General features: G+C 38.4%; 1 protein-coding gene across 6 annotated transcripts in view; it reads left to right on the forward strand.

Annotated features, from left to right (window-relative positions):
• CRACD (capping protein inhibiting regulator of actin dynamics) overlaps positions 1-16,369 on the forward strand; it is a 255,700-nt gene that overhangs the window by 185,083 nt on the left and 54,248 nt on the right. For 5 of the 6 annotated variants that reach the window (XM_019740144.3, XM_019740149.3, XM_074324517.2 and 2 more), the window contains one exon: positions 6,428-6,599. Coding sequence is in view for 1 of the 6 variants with exons in the window: in XM_074324515.2 (XP_074180616.2) it covers positions 6,428-6,599 (172 nt within the window). In the remaining 5 variants the exon portion in view is untranslated. Of the gene's footprint in view, positions 1-6,427; positions 6,600-7,103; positions 7,338-16,369 lie in introns of all 6 variants that reach the window. The other variant, XM_074324516.2, reaches the window with a different exon arrangement.

Below are 16,369 nucleotides of genomic sequence, written 5' to 3' on the forward strand. Positions count from 1 at the left end.
CACAGACCCCACTGGGGTCTAAATATACCTTTATGCAATCTGAAAAATTCTGATTTCTAAAACAGCTCTGGCCCTAAGGGGCTACGGAACAGTAGACCCATGTTAATGTGTGTCTGCTGTCTGTCAGGCATCATGATGGGTGCTGTACGTGCAGAAGCAACAAGGTGCAGTCACTGTACCCAGGGATCTTACCCAGTCCCTTTACCTGGGAGCTATGGCACGCTTTGCAGTATTGTAACAGGCGTCTGTACGTGCACAAACGGAGACAGAGGAGGGAATCATTCTTTCCGACAGGAGTACTCAAGAATGGCTTTCCAGGGACCCTGACACCTGGAATGTGTTTGGGGAGATAGTTAGGAGTTCTCTAGGCAACTGGAGAAAGGCCTTCCAGATTGAAGAGGAACGTCTGTAAAGATACGAAGGCACAGAGTCACAAAACAGTGGATTCACTGTGATCTCTTTAAACCACACTGTAATGTGGCGGTGTGTTAGTTTGCCAAGGTTGTATAGCGAGTGCCACAGACTGGGTGGTGTAAACCACACAGTTTGTTCTCTCCTGATTCTGGAGGCTAGAAATTCAAGATCAAGGTGTTACCGGTGTTGGTTTCTTCTGAGGATTCTTCCCTTGGCTGGTAGACGGCGGTCTCCCCCCTGTGTCCTCCCACGGTCCTCCCTCTGTGTGCCCTAATTTCTTCTTATAAGGACACCAGTTACATGGGAGTCGGGCCCACCTCATGACTTCGTTTTGCCTTACTTATCTCTTTAGAGACCCTATCTCCAAATAAAGTCACATTCTGACTATAGTGGGGGGTTAGGACTTTGACATATGAATATGGGTGGCCACCATTCAGCTCCTGACACGTGGTGTGGCATGACAGACGCATGAGCCAAGTGCACGGAAGCCGGAAGAAGGCGTGATGCATTATCACTAGCCTTGGGAACTTGGGAAAAGCTCCAAGGACATAGGTTTTGAGAAATGAATAGAATTTTATCACATTGAGAAGGAAGAAAGTGACATTCTGGGTGAGGAACGGAAATCCAAGCTCTAATCCTGCCTTAGAAGTCCCATCCATCCAACTGTCCAGGACCCCTGACTTGTGAAAGCTACAGCCACTACCAGCCCTGGGCCTCACGCCATTTGTTCCAAGGACCCCCACCCTCTTCTGAAAGGATTATTTATCCTTTCTCTTCATTCTCTGAATCAGCACACTAGCAAATATCTTCCCCAGAAGAGGAGAAAACGGTTTATTCTTCCCCCATGTAACTTGACAGGCTACCATGGTGCCCTTTTCCTCCTCTCTGGAAGTAGAATCTCAGTTCTCCTCTCAGTCCACATGGCACCAAACAACACAGTCTGTCTGATGTGTTGCCAAATCCTTACTCTTAATTGAAGTGTACGAGGATTGCAGGGGTCGGTAAGTGTGATAGCCACCAAATACTTGTGCATCCTAGGGCACGTCTGGTAATCTTATTAGCTGAACAGTTTCTTCTCAAAAGTACTCTGATGTTCCAGAGCTAAGAAAAGCATTGCAAAATTCCCCTTAAATTAGTAAAATTAGCGGATTCAGACAGTTGCTGTGTACCATGTTCTAATGTGTGCTATTTACACATGCATGTTTGAAATCAGACCTTGACCTAAGACATTAGGTTTCTTTAACCAAAATGTTTCAGTCAACTTCAGTTCACCTCAGGTTTACTGAGCAGTGTACTCCAGAGTTTAGGGGAGGTCCGTGTTTGAAATATATGTAAAGAAACTAAAAGATGTTTGAAAGAAATGATGAAGGCAAGTGTTTCCCAGAGTATGTTCAGAGGAACACTAGTCATGACGGATACCCAGAAAGTCAAGTTCCCGTAGCCAAACAAGTGTGGGAAGCACTGCATGTTCTATGCTCTGTTGGAGAGCAACAATAATACCATTGCAGCATATTAACAACTCCGAAAGGTCCCATGGTTAAGAAACATATTTAACTTTATTTTACTTGGATTCTCAAATGTACTGTTCTTTGAATAAGAATCTGGTACCGACCCACAGAGCACATTCTGAGAAACCCCTGACTAAGACATTTGTGATGCTCCAAGTGAACTTCGATAGGAAATTCTATTTCTCATTTGGAAGCATACCATATAAATAATCCAATACAGAGAAATTGTATGCTTTTATTATTTTAGACTCAGAAATGACAATGTAACATTTGCATCCTTATGACAAAAGGAAAATGAATCAGATTTGCTTGACTTGCCCAGTGATTTTTAATTTTTAGAATCTTCTATATAAACTAGCAACTATATGCTTTTATGCATGAAATAATGGACAATAAGCAGTTTTTTAAATAAAAGAATCCCTAAAGTAATTATTGGATGATGAAAATAAATTAATTCATTTCAGTACTTAAAGAATGAAAATTACTGTGGTCCCTGAAGGCAGTGTATATGCGCATATAGGGTCTTTCATGTAAAAAATTGCAACACAAAAATGGTAAAATATTGAGACAGTGTGTCACCCACTTCCTTTTCTCCTATGAATTCAGTCTTATAGCCTCAGATGGTACATTTCCAGAGAGGCTGGTGAGCAGATGTTTCATAGCCAGTAAGAGACGGGATCAGGACTCAGGCCAACTGCTCTTATCTCTGGGGCCCACACACTTAACCCTTCACTAGCCACAGCCAGTAAAAAAACAAATTTAATAGAGAGAACATTTCTTCCTTCTCCCTCTGCTGGTCTCCCCGCTGCCCCAACCACCCAGCAAAAGTACGTTTGTGTTGTAGAATTATAAAGTGCCGTCCTAAATACCGTCTAATGTTGGAGAAGATTTTGCTAAACTATATTCCACTTGGCATTATGTTTTGGAATATTTCACGTTAACATTGCAGAAGTGCTCTGTTTTACTACATTGTTAAAATTGCTTTGATCTTTTAGGCCCCAGCTGTACAAAAATAGTCACAACAGCAGTTGGTGTTGTTTGTCAAGGAAAGAGCTGCTAGTGCTGCCCATGCACTTAATCCAGTTGATTCTATGGAGACAGACTGTTAATACAGCCCCGAAATCATAACTTGATCATAAAATAGTTTATTTAATGCATATTTATAAACACATGCTTAGGTTTTCATTATGGTCGTTGTGGCATAAAATTGCAAATGTGTCATAACATTTAGGTACTTGCTTTTTTGATGTGAGAGATCTTATACCAAATTTTCAGAATAAAATTGGGAAATTGAGTAAATAGAAGTATAACTCCTTCTCTGAATTATAAAGTTTATTCCCCATTAATATTGCTTAGTCACAGTTTGCTCTCTGAATGTAGGGTGTGCCTAAAAGTAATTACTGAGTCTTTTCATAAATTAGTCCTGGAACATTAATTGCCACAGTCAATAGTAAAATAATAAAAATAAACTTTTAAATTTTATTTAAAATGTAAAGCTACTTTTGACAGAAAAGCTGTTATTAATTTTGGAAATAAGGAAGAAGGAAATTATTTTTTGTAACTGAGATGTGAGCAAACACTAAGACTTTGGAGCACCTTGTAAGTTTCTATGTTCTGACCCCTCCTCCAAAGAAATTGGTGTTCTGAGGACTCAGAGGCTTTTTTTCTCGTGGTAAGGAGGATTGGTTATTGTTGGATGGTTAGTTCAGACAGGTTTTACTATTCTTTTACCTTCCTGATAACTAAGACATTGCTGAAACAGCCTTTCCTGAGTATTACTTGAGAAGTGCTCTACCTGACATTTGGACTTTGACACGTCCTCCGGGATATGTGTGGTCTCATGCCAAGTGATTGCCCATAAAATGTGCAGCACAAAGTGCTAGCGTGCCTGCTTCACAAGCAGTCCGCAAACAGGCCAGCGCTACTGGTGGAGCACCTGAAGGAGGCCACCCTGTGCTTGCAGGCCGCCCCCACGTTCTCCGAGCTCAGGCTTCCTTAGCTTAGCAGGGATAAAGGCTGTCTTTATCCTTGTGCTTGGATTCAGCTCCTTCCAGCTTCTGCTCACTTTCTGTCTGCCCATCAATATGACTGATGCAACACAACACATATTTTGTATGGTGGCTGCCCCCATGCTGGGCACTGAGGAAACACAAAGGACCCCATCAGCCTTGTTGGCTGACCACACAGACCACGTCACCCATGAGTTAAATATATTACAAGTGATCTGTTCAAGAAACTAATTTGTTTTTAATTACAGTTAATTCCCTTGGTTCCAGCTCAACTAAACACCATGAAATCCACCTTGACTTTAGAGCAAGTGATGATTTTTTTTCCTTATCAATGAATTCTGACGTAATCTAAAATTCTCAACTTAGATTAAAAGGTAGATTTGTGGGCCCAGGCTGATGGTAGTGATGTCATAACTGATATTTTTAGAATTTTGCTATCGTCTTTTAGAATATGTCTGATTACAGAATGTGGGGTTAGATATTTCTGCAGTGGGAAAAAGGCCATTGATGTAAACGGAGAAAAGGAAGAATTTATCTCAGAAATAAGTGAAATGTAGCAATAATTGCTGTTTGACCATTTACAATGATGTTGTCATTTACAGATTTTGAGCCTTGGGTAGTCATAGAGGAAATATTCATTTATTGCATCTGTCAATACCTGTGGCACCATATAGAAATCTTTTTAATTTAAAAATGTTAATTGATTCATTTATATAAGGTCAGTTCTTTTAACACTTGCCTAATGTTCTTTGATGGTTTTCAAAATCCACTGCTTATAATTTTTTTAAATTATCCATTGGCAGTTTTACTCGTGGGAACCAAAAGTAGTTGTCATGAAAATCTCTGGCCTCTACGCCCGAATAAATAAGCATTGAAATATACAAACATTCTGAAATCAAAGTATCCAATTTTTTTTTTTACCATTTTTGAGCAATATGATCTCAATTGTATTGCATACTTTATTGTCTTTTAAATAATATATAGTGAAAATTTAACTTTTGAGCACTGCATGCCTAGCACAGAGCCTTATGTATGAGGGATATCTGATATGTTAGAAATCGCCTTTCCTTTTAAATGTGATATAATACAACCTTGTTTCAGAGACCGCTGATATTTGAAGGTCTGTTTGCACTGATGGTAAGATCCCAGACGTTGTCTTTTTGTAATTGGGGATGATTTTGTCTGCTTCCTCACTGTCCTTTGCCACTGCTTAGGACAAAGTGGTCTAAACCACTTCTTCCTCACTTCAAATTTTCTCTCAGAAAGACCAGAACTTAAGATCCCTGGAGGAAATGAGATGATTGCCTGGAACATCATTAAACCTCATTTTTATACGCAGATTTCTCTGTAAACTCTGGCCAGCAAAGTTCTGGGGGCTCTGATACTCAGTTGGGGTCTCATACCTTTGTGTTTTGTACAGGGATTTTTCTATACATGTTTTGAGATTTCATCTTTCCTTTTACCTTAAAGCTCCTGACTCCAGCTTCAAAGATATGTTTCCCATGACACAGACAAGTCATTTCATTTCTCTATGCCTCAGGTTCCTCATCTGTAAAATGGGGATGTTTATAGTGTCTACCTCATCCTATTGCTGTGAGGATTGAGTTAATATTTGTAAAGTTTTTAGAGCAGTGATTGCGTAGTAAGGTTTGAGCAATTTAAGAAAAAGATTGACCACTTGATAAGTAGCTTTTTAAACTTCTTAAAGAAAAGGAAAGATTTGAGAAGATGCTTCTGGTGTGGGGTGATTTATACTTTCCTTTCCTAAGTAGGAGTGGAGCGATGTGGAGGAATTTGTATCTGAAGGAGCAGAACTGAAAGGTACTACCTAAAATACCTGTAAGAAATGCTGGCCATGAGCCTGGGTCCTGACTGGATGAAGTAATATATAGAAAAGATGTTCATAGCAACTCCTTTGGGGCTCTTCATAGTAGATTTTAAAAGGAGACAAGAGACATAAACTGGAACTATATGGGGATGAAGGTAATTGAGGGCAAAGTTTATGCCAATAGATAGTAGTTTTCTTATGTGTCTAAAAAAGGCTAAAACAGAGTGGTTCTCAGAGGAGATTATATACATATATAAATTTTCTTAAACACCTGTCTGGCTTATGTGTTTTCCTCAGCTTCTTCCGTGGAGAAGGGCACAGGCCATCTGCTTTGTTAAAGAAAGCAGATACCCCATTTGTGTGGCATGTGCAAGGGGGTGCTGTTCCTGCCACCATGAAGCTTGGAACCCCTTCACATTGTCCCCAGGTGCTTCTTGGGAGCCAGGAAGGCAGAGAACTTACTGTGCCCTTGGCTTGTCTCCTCCTGACTCTGCATGGATAGGGCCTGGCCCTTACATTCCTGGCACAGGGCTTGGCCGCTCAGTCACTCCAATGGCCGCCCTTTGCCCTGGCTCCCTGGGCTGGAGGCAGCTCAGTTGTAATTTGCTCTTACGCTCCGAGGTGCAGCCCCGTCAAACTGCAGTGAATGTTTATCTTGTAATCCACAGACAAGAAGAAGGGAGGCAAATTCCAGCCCTTTAAGAAGTTGTTTGGCAAAAGGAAAAAGAAAGACACTTCATTGTCCCGGGAGGCGTTCGCAGGAAAGAAGAGTCACTCTCCCCAGAGTGTTAGCAATGGGACCTTCTCTTCCGATGAGGAGACCCTGGAGGACAATCTAAGGTAATAACTTATACTTTTTTCCCAGATCTTTGGCAGAGTTTCCAGGTGAGGAATGGGGTCCCAAAAGAGGCAGGAGCGGAATCACAGATGTGTCCTACCTCTAGGAAGGTGGAAACCTTGGGGTACTTGGTGTGTTCTGTGTAGAGAAGTCACTTTAAGGACTTGGCAAACGAGTCTGGCCCTACTTTCTGGGAGAGCACTGGGATCTGTGCCTGCATTTCGCTGCCCTCACTGGTGGCAGAGGCAGCCTCTCACTGGCTTGGATCAACAAGTTTCCTTGGATTGAAGGAGACGTCATTTCCATGTGCCATTGTTTGGTAAGGAGGAAGGGTGGTCATAGGTTAGATTTTATACCCATGTCAGGCTGCAGACTGCTCAGGCACAGGGTGGGCATCTTCATACCCCTGGACATGCCCGGCAACTTCCAGAACCTGTCTGCAATGAGCTTTCCACTTCCACTCTTTGTTTGCTACGTGTCTCTCTCTCTCTTTCTCCCTCTCTCAGGACAAACAGGCACTATATCTGGCCATGACAGACAGTGTCAAGAACTCAGAAAAGCAGTGTCAGGAGGTACTGTCTTACCTCAGTGCTGGGACCTGAAGTCAGAGTCGGAGATGGTTAAATTCTGCTACTGGCAGCTTAGAAGTCAGCTTCTCTGAGAAGCCCTTGCCCGCTCCCCGATCTGATATGTTTGCCCTTCCCTGCATTCCCCTAGCTCCACGTGCCTCGCTCCTGCAGGTACTTGTCACTTTCTATGGAAATGATTGATTTTCTTGTCTGGCTCTCTCACTCAACGCCAGTTCCATGAAGTCAGGGGCCAGATTTTATTCAGCCTCATCTTTGGTGCTCAAAAAATGTTTCCTGTGAATGCTTGGCACCGCATAAATTGCCATAATACAGTCCTTGTAGCAAGTCCTTGAATGACGTTTCCTTCAACATCATTTCATTATAACATTGATGAGAAGAAAAAAAAAGTGATAACCCGCCAGACCGCTGTCTGTATGGAGTTTGCACATTCTCATGTCTGCGTGGATTTTCTCCAGGGACTCCTATTTCCTCCCATGTCCCAAAGATGTGCACGTTAGATGAGCTGGTGTGTCTGCATTGTCCCTGTCTGAGTGTGTGTGTGTGTGTGTGAGTGTGTGAGAGTGGCCCTGTGATGAAAGGGATCCTGTCCAGGGTTGGGTCCCACTTCGTGCCCTAAATAGGCTGTGGCCACTAGCGACCCTGAACTGGAATAGCTGAGTTGGAAAAGAATGATTTACTCATTTTTCTTAATCTTTTCTAAATGTATGTGTAGCTTACCTTTATTTCAATGTTTAACATTAGAAGTGTTTGGGGTCTTTATTTGGACTTTTGGTGATGTTTTTGTGACCAGAAATATGGAACTCTCATTGATATCAGTTAGCAGACAGTAAAATTGGTTTCACTCAGTGTGGTTTTGCTTAAAGTTACACTGTCTAAGAATTTATCAGTGATGTAATGTTAAGTGAGGACTTACTGTACGTGTTGAAAGAATAAATGATATAATCTGTAATATTCTTGCTGTGTTTGAAGGACAAGGACAAAAATATCCTCATTATGTGTGTCAGTCAGCAAATTCTAATAAACACTACAGTTGAGCACAAATTACAGAATCCTCAGGCAAGCAATGTCCTTAAGCTCCACAGTGCTCACCTGCAGTACTTATTGGTCCTAACTAATACTGACTCTTCCTTGACACGCCTCTATTTGATTTCCATTGTCTTTAGTGAGAAAACGATCAAATTTAACTGAAGGGAATTATTTCAATGAAAGGAGAACACAGCTAGTGCTGAACTCACCCAATTGTTGGCATGTCAGTACTGACAGATGAGTCTTTTCCAGTATGAATCAGTTTTGATTTTTCAGCTTCTTCAGCTATAAAATAGGAATGTGGACCTTTTTGCCTTGCAGTATCAGAATGAGTTACAGATACTAAAATGTGACCAAGTAGCTCTTTAATGCAAAATGAGGTTAAGTCTAAAAAGTTCTCCTTTGGAAGGACTGTCCAATGAAAACATAGCTCATCCTTTTTATGGGTTTGCCAAGTCCCTGATTTCTTATTGAATTATGCCTGGACCCTGGTTGTTCTCTTCCCATTTAAGTTCTATTCCATTTACCCCTTGGAGTTTCCTTAAGATCTTAAGTTTTACAAAGCCTTGGAACATTCCACATTGGATCAAACAGCTACATTTCTGTAAAATATAAGTAATGTCACCTGTTCATATTATTGATTCTTGTTGATAAACCTACATTTATGAGATATATGCTATATTTTAATTAGCACTTGTTTTTATAATGAAGGAAGCTGGAAGGATAAGCTTTGGATGAAGAGTTTTTAAAAATGTCTCTAAATATTTTTAAATTTAAAAAAATGGGAAAATAAAAGTCATTTAAAATATTTATTCCCCAAATATTCAAACTATTGAAGGAGAGAAATTACCAAGCAAGAATAATGTATCCTGCAATGTTATCCTTTAGATATGAAGGAGACCTTTCTAGATATACAGAAGCAGAGGGAATTTTCCACCACAAGGCCTGAATTACAGGAAATACTGAAGGAGGCTAGTTGACCTGAGACAAAAAGACAAAAGGATATAAAACTATGAGCAGGGTTACTAACAGACACACAGAAGCAGGAAATGGCAACCCTTACACAGAACACAGCACTATACACTTAAACATAACTTAAAGGGTGAAGAAGATAAAAACATTAAAAAAGGAAAAGAAGAAGACAATTTGCTACTGCAACCCAAAAATGAACTTATAGCATAAATAGGGATAATTTGTGACAACAAAACCATAAAAGGGGAGGGAGTAAAAGTCCGAATTCGCAAAGGGGAATGGGGATAATATGCATACTAAAGAAAAAGGACTGCTGTATATATGAAACTTTCTTTTACACAAAATTAATGGTAACCACTCAAAAAAAATCTAGAACTAAGACATAGTAACATAAAAAAGAGGGAACAGAGTAAAAAAATCATAGAATGCCATCAAACTAAAATATCAGACAGAAACACAAAGGTAAAGAAATAATGGAGACACTGAGCTACCAGAAAACAGAAGATAAAATGGCCATAGAAAATCCTCATACGTCAATAATCATTCTAAATGTAAATGGACTGAATACACCAATAAAAAGGCAGAGTATCGGATTGGATCAAGACACAAAACCCAACAATATGCTGCCTCCAAGAGACAGCATCTCTGCTACAAGGACAAATATAGACTCAAAGTGAAAGGGTGGAAATGGACACTCCAAGCAAATGGCATCCAGAGAAAAGTGGATGTGTTCATACTTATATCTCACCTCAGGATAAAAAAAGTAATGAGACATAGATGGACACTTCATAATGATAAAGGGGACAATACAACAAGAAGACATAACATTTATCAATATATATGCTCTCAATCAGGAAGCACCAAAATATATAATTCAACTACTCACAGAACTAGAGGGCGAAACTGACATAAACACAATTATAGTAGAGGACCTAAATACGCCATTGACAGCTATGAATAGATCATCTAAATAGAAAATCAGTAAGGAAGTATCAGCCTTAAATGATACATTTGACCAAATGGACATAATTGACATTCATAGAGCATTTCATCCTAGAATATCAAATTATCCATTCTTTTCTAGTGCACATGGAACATTCTCAAAGATAGACCATATGTTGAGACACAAAACTAGCTTTAGCAAATTTAAGAAGATTGGAATCATGCTAGGCATATTCTCAGACCACGAGGCTTTGAAATGGAGGTCAACTGCAGAAAGAAATCAGGAAAAAGCACAAATATGTGGAGATTAAACAACATGCTATAAAATAATGACTGGGTCAAAGAAGAAATAAAAGGAGAGATAAAAAAATAAACAGAAACAAGTGAGAATGAAAATATATCATATTAAAATTATTGAGATGAGGCAAAAGCAGTATTAAGAGGGAAATTTATATCATTGCAGGCCTATCTCAAGAAACAAAAAAATCCCAAATAAGCAACCTAACATTATGTCTTACGGAACTAGGAAAAGAAGAACCAATGAAACCCGAAGTCAGCAGAAGGATGGAAATAAAATTAGAGCAAAACTAAATGAAATACTTTAGCATAGGGAATATAATCAATAATGTGATAATAACTCAGTATAGTGCCAACTGGGTACTGTTGAATAACTATGACGTACACCTGAAACTAATATAATATTGTATGTTAGCTGTATTTTAATAAAAATCTTAAAAACAAAACTAAATGAAATAGACAACAAAAAGACAATAGAAAAAAGTTATGAAACAAAGAGCTGATTCTTTGACTAGATTAATAAAATTGGCAAACTCTTGGCTAGACTCACTAGGGAGAAAAAGAGAAAAGATACAAATAAACTCAGAAATGAAAGAGGAGAAGTTACGATGGATACCACAGAAAAAATCATACATTAATACTATGAAAGACTGTATGCCACCAAATTGAATAACCTAGAGGAAATGGACAAGTTCTTAGAAACATGTAACCTTACTAGACTGAATCACAAATAACTGGAAAATTTAAATAGACTGATCACCAGTAAGGAAATTGAAGTGATCATCCAAAATCACCCCAAGAGCAAAAGTCCAGGACCAGATAGCTTCACTAGTGAATTCTGTCAAACATTCAAAAATGATTTAATACCTGTCCTCCTCAAACTCTTTTAGCAATACTTCCTAACTCATTTTATGAGGCCAGCATTACCCTGATAATCAAAACGTGGTAAGGATAACACACACACACAAAAAAAACAAACTACAGTCCAAAATCTCTGATGAATACAGATGCAAAAAGTCCTAAGCAAAATACTGGCAAATCAAATACAACAATACATTAAAAAGATCATATATCGTGATCAAGTGGAGTTCATTCCAGGGATACAAGGATGGTTACACAAATCAATCATTGAGATACACCACTTAAGTAAAATAAAAGATAAAAATCATATGATTATATCAATGGATGCAGAAAAAGCATTTGACAAGATACAACATCCATTTATTATTAAAACCCTTAATAAAATGGGTATAGAAGGAAAGTACCTCAACTTAATAAAGGCCAAGTGCAACATATCATACTTAATGGTAAAAAAATGAAACTCTTCCCCTATGATCAGGTACAAAACAGGAATGCCCTCATCACCACCGTTATTCAACATAGTATTGGAAGTCTCAGCCAGAGCAGTCAGGCAAGAGAAAGAAATCATAAGCATCCATATTGGAAATGAAGAAGTTAAATTGTCATTTTTTGCAGGTGACATGATACTTTATATAGAAAAGCCTAAAGACTCCACCAAAAAAAGCTATTAGAATCAATAAACAAATACTGTTAAGTTGCAGGATACAAAGTCAATGTACAAAAATCTATTGTATTTCTATATACTAACAATGACATTTCAGAAAAAGAAATGATTAAAAACAATTCATTTTGCAATTGCAACAAAAAGAATAAAATACCTAGGAATAAAGTTAACAAAGGATGTGAAGGACCTCCACACTGAAAACTATAAGACATTATTAGAGGAAATTGAAGAAGACACAAAGAAATGGAAAGATATTCTGTGTTCATGGATTGCAAGAATCAACATAGTTAAACTGGCATATTATTACCCAAAGCAATACACAGATTTATGCAATCCGCATCAAAATCTCAAAGGCATTTTTTACAAGAAATAGAACAACAACAACAAATATCAGATTTGTATGGAATCACAAAAGATCCCGAATAGCCAAAGCAATCCTAAGAAAAAAGAACAAGGCTGGAGGTATCACACTCCCTGACTTCAACCTATACTGCAAGGCGACAAGAATCAAAACAGCATGGTATTGGCAGAAAGGTAGACACATAGACCAATGGAATAGAACTGAAACCCCAGAAATAAACCCACATATACGGGCAGATAATTTTTGTTAAAGGAGCCAAAAAGATACGATCAAGAAAAGAAAACCTCTTCAATAAATGATTCTGGGAAAACTGGAAAGCCATGTGCAAAAGAGTGTTATCTGTCACTGTGTGCCAAAATTAACTCAAAATGAATCAAAGACCTAAACATAAGACCTGAAACAATAAACTGCACAGAATAAGTGTAAATACTAAATTTATGGACCTTGGGTTCAGAGAGGTTTTTATGAATTTGACCTCAAAGGCAAGGGAAGTAAAAGCAAAAATAAATGAATGGGACTACATCAAATTAAATAGCTCTGCACAGCAAAGGAAACCATCAACAAAACAAAGCAGAAACCAACCAAATGAGAGAAGACATTTGCAAATAGCACCTCCGATAAGTGGCTAATATCCAAAATATATAAAGAACTTGTACAACTCAACAACAGAAAAAACAATCCAATTAAAAAATGGGCAGAGGACCTGAACAGACACCCCTCCCAAGAAGACATACGAACAGCCAACAGATATATGAAAAAATGCTAAACTTCCCTAGCTATTAGGGAAATGCACATCAAAACCACAGTGAGATATCACCTCCCACCTATTATAATGACTATCATCAACAAGACAAATAATAACAAGTGTTGGAGAGGCTGTGGAGAAAAAGGAACCCTCAGACGCTGCTGGTGGGAATGTAAAGTAGCAGCCACTATTGAAAACAACATGCACGTTCCTCCAAAATTAAGAATAGAATTACTATACAATCCAGCAATCCCTCTTCTGGGAATCTACCCCAAAAATCTGAAAACAGTTATCTGTAAAGATATATGTACCACTATGTTCATTGCAGCACTGTTCACAGTGTCCAAGACTTGAAAACAACCAAAGTGTCCTTCAATAGATGATTGGATAAAGAGGATGCGGTACATATGAACAATGGAATATTATTTGGCCATAAGAGAAAAATGAAATACTGCCATTTGCGATAACATGGATGAATCTTGAGATTGTCATGCATCAGACAGAAAAAGTCGAGAACCAAGTGAAGCTAAAACTGACAGCAACAAACGAGTAAGACAAACAAAACCTCATAGCTACAGACAACAGTTTAGTGGTTATCAGAGGATAAGGAGGGAGTGAGGGTGGTAGAAGAGGGAAACGGGGGTCAAATATATGGTGACAGAAGGAGAACTGACTCTGGGTGGTGAACACACAATGCAATATATAGCTGATGTGTTATAGAAATGTACACTTGAAACCTATATAATTTTACTAACCAATGTCATCCCAATAAATTTAATCAATATATTAAAAAATATGTATTCCCCTCTTCTTGGAAATTGACAATTGCCATATAACTCCACCCTTGAAGCAAATGTTACATTCATTGCTTATAGTATATCTGAACTTCTGATTATTTGTCCTATTTAGAGATGGATGTTGTTTTCAACAATTCTTATTTTCAATTCACTGGACGTGTTACTTTACACGGTGTAATGATTCACAAAATTTCTGTTCATTTTGCTATCTCCAAAATGGACAGCTCTCACTAAAACACTAAATTCCATTAGTGAGGTCTTTGATAGAGGTTCCCAGGAGGCTGATTTCAGCATGATGTGAAGGAGAATTTCCTAATTACCAGAGCTGCCTAAAAAATGGGGAGGCTGGTGTGTACCAGCAAGGTCAGGACTGATGAAGGGGAATTTCAATACTGGGTGAGGATTTAAAGGAGCTGAACTTTAACTCCATGAATCTGTAATTCTAGAAATGTCTCCATGGCCAGAAATAGCTCATTATTGATCTTCTTCTGCCTAAAATTTCTCATTTCCTTTGGGCTTTTAAAGCATTCTGTTCTTTCTCTAGGTTAGAAGCCTTCATTTCTCTTAGGCTGCTGCTGCTAAATTATACATGCCTGTGGGGAAAGGACAACAGTAAAACATGATCAGTTTTTAACAACTTAATATGACTTCCTTTATTAATTAATTACAACGAATATTGTGTTTCCCAGACTGCGTTAGATTTAAAAGGGGAGAAAGGGTCATTTTGGCAAATAGGTTTGGGAAATTCTGGGCCAAAACAAATTAAACAGGATCCTTCACGTAGGACTTGAGAGCCTTTACTATGCTAATTTATCCTGGGAATCTGTGAGAAGAGGGATGAAGGATGTAGCATAGAGCATTGCCAAGATTCCTTTAACCACAAACCCTTTTTTTCAAAGAGGACATCCTGTAGCATATATTAAAGTTACCACTTATTGAACTTAATGCAATGTGTTTGGCATAAATGAACTCATATAACATTTGCCAAGACATTCTAAGGTTGACATTATTATCCCCATTTCAAAGATGACAAAACTAAGGGTAGCGAGTGACTTGCTAGTAAGTTGCTGAGCCACTAAGACTAGTAGGAAAGACTCCATTCTTAACCATCCACTATTCTGCCTCTCAAGGTGGTTGCAGCCTTCCCTGGGAGCTAGTCACATGGCCATGCGTGCCCTACTGGTCCTGAGTCACCCGGCTCAAGTGTCCTGCCTTCAACTGCCTGACTGAAGCTCTCCTACTTACTGGGACTCTACTTGTCCTGCTTCCAGTTTTGACCTAATACTCAGCATTTACTATATCATGCTGCACAGCTACAGCATTTTAGCTATAGTAAGAATGGAAGGGACTCCGGGGAGGGTGAGCTCATTCTGGGACAGGAACAGTCAGGAAAGGGTCAGGAATGAGGAGCCCTTAAACTGGCTCCAAATGATGGGCAGGATTTGGAGTGGCTGAAAGACAAGGCATGAGCATTTCAGATCGGGAATGGAAGAGATTGCCATGTAAGGGTGAATGTGGCAAATAGAATAGGAGGGAACTTTCCAACTCACTCTATGAGACCAGTGTTACTCTAATACCAAAACCATGCAAAACAAAAAAGAAAACTACAGATCAATCTCCCTTATGAATATAGACATAAAAATCCTCAACAAAATACTAGCAAACTGAATCCAGCAACACATGAAAAGCATCATACACCACGATCAAGTGGGATTTATCCCAGGAGTACATTAGTTTAACATACAAAAATCAATTAATATAATACACCATATAAGTAAAAGACCAAAACACATGATCATCTCAATAGAAGCAGAAAACGCATTTGACAAAAATCTAACACCCTTTCATGATAAAAGTACTTAAATAGGAAAAAAGGGAACTTCTTCAGCATGATAAAGTGCATCTACAAAAAGTCCAGAGCCAATAGTATACTTAATGGTAGAAGAATGAATGTGTTCTCCTTAAGATCAGGAATAAGACAAGGATGTCTATTCAATACTGTATTGTCATGTAATATAGGTCATAGCTAGGACAATTAGGCAAGAAAAAGAGATAAAAAGGAAAGGGAAAATAAAAGTCTCTATTTGCAGATGCCGTGATTTTTACATGTAGAAAATCTCAAAGAATCATCATCAACAACAAATCAATTAGACTAATAAACAAGGTTGATTAAGGTTGCAGGATACAAGATTGAAGTTTTGTGTTTCAGTTGTATTTTTGTACACCGCTAATGAACAATCCAAAAATGAATTTGTGAAAATAACTTTATTTATAGCATCAAAAGGAATAAAATACTTAGAAATAAATTTAACAAAAGAAGTATAAGACTTGTGCACTGGAAATGACAAGGTATCATTGAAGGAAATTAAAGATCTAAATACATGGAAAGACATCTCATATTTATGGATTGGAAAACCTAATATTGTTATGACAATACTCCCTAAACTGATCTACAGATTCAGTGCAATTCCTATCAAAATCCTGTCTGCCTTTTCTGCAGACATTGGCAAGTGTGTC

This window comes from Rhinolophus sinicus, chromosome 1, assembly GCF_057876585.1.
Source record: "Rhinolophus sinicus isolate RSI-liver-muscle chromosome 1, RSI-T2T, whole genome shotgun sequence".
NCBI lineage: Eukaryota > Metazoa > Chordata > Mammalia > Chiroptera > Rhinolophidae > Rhinolophus > Rhinolophus sinicus.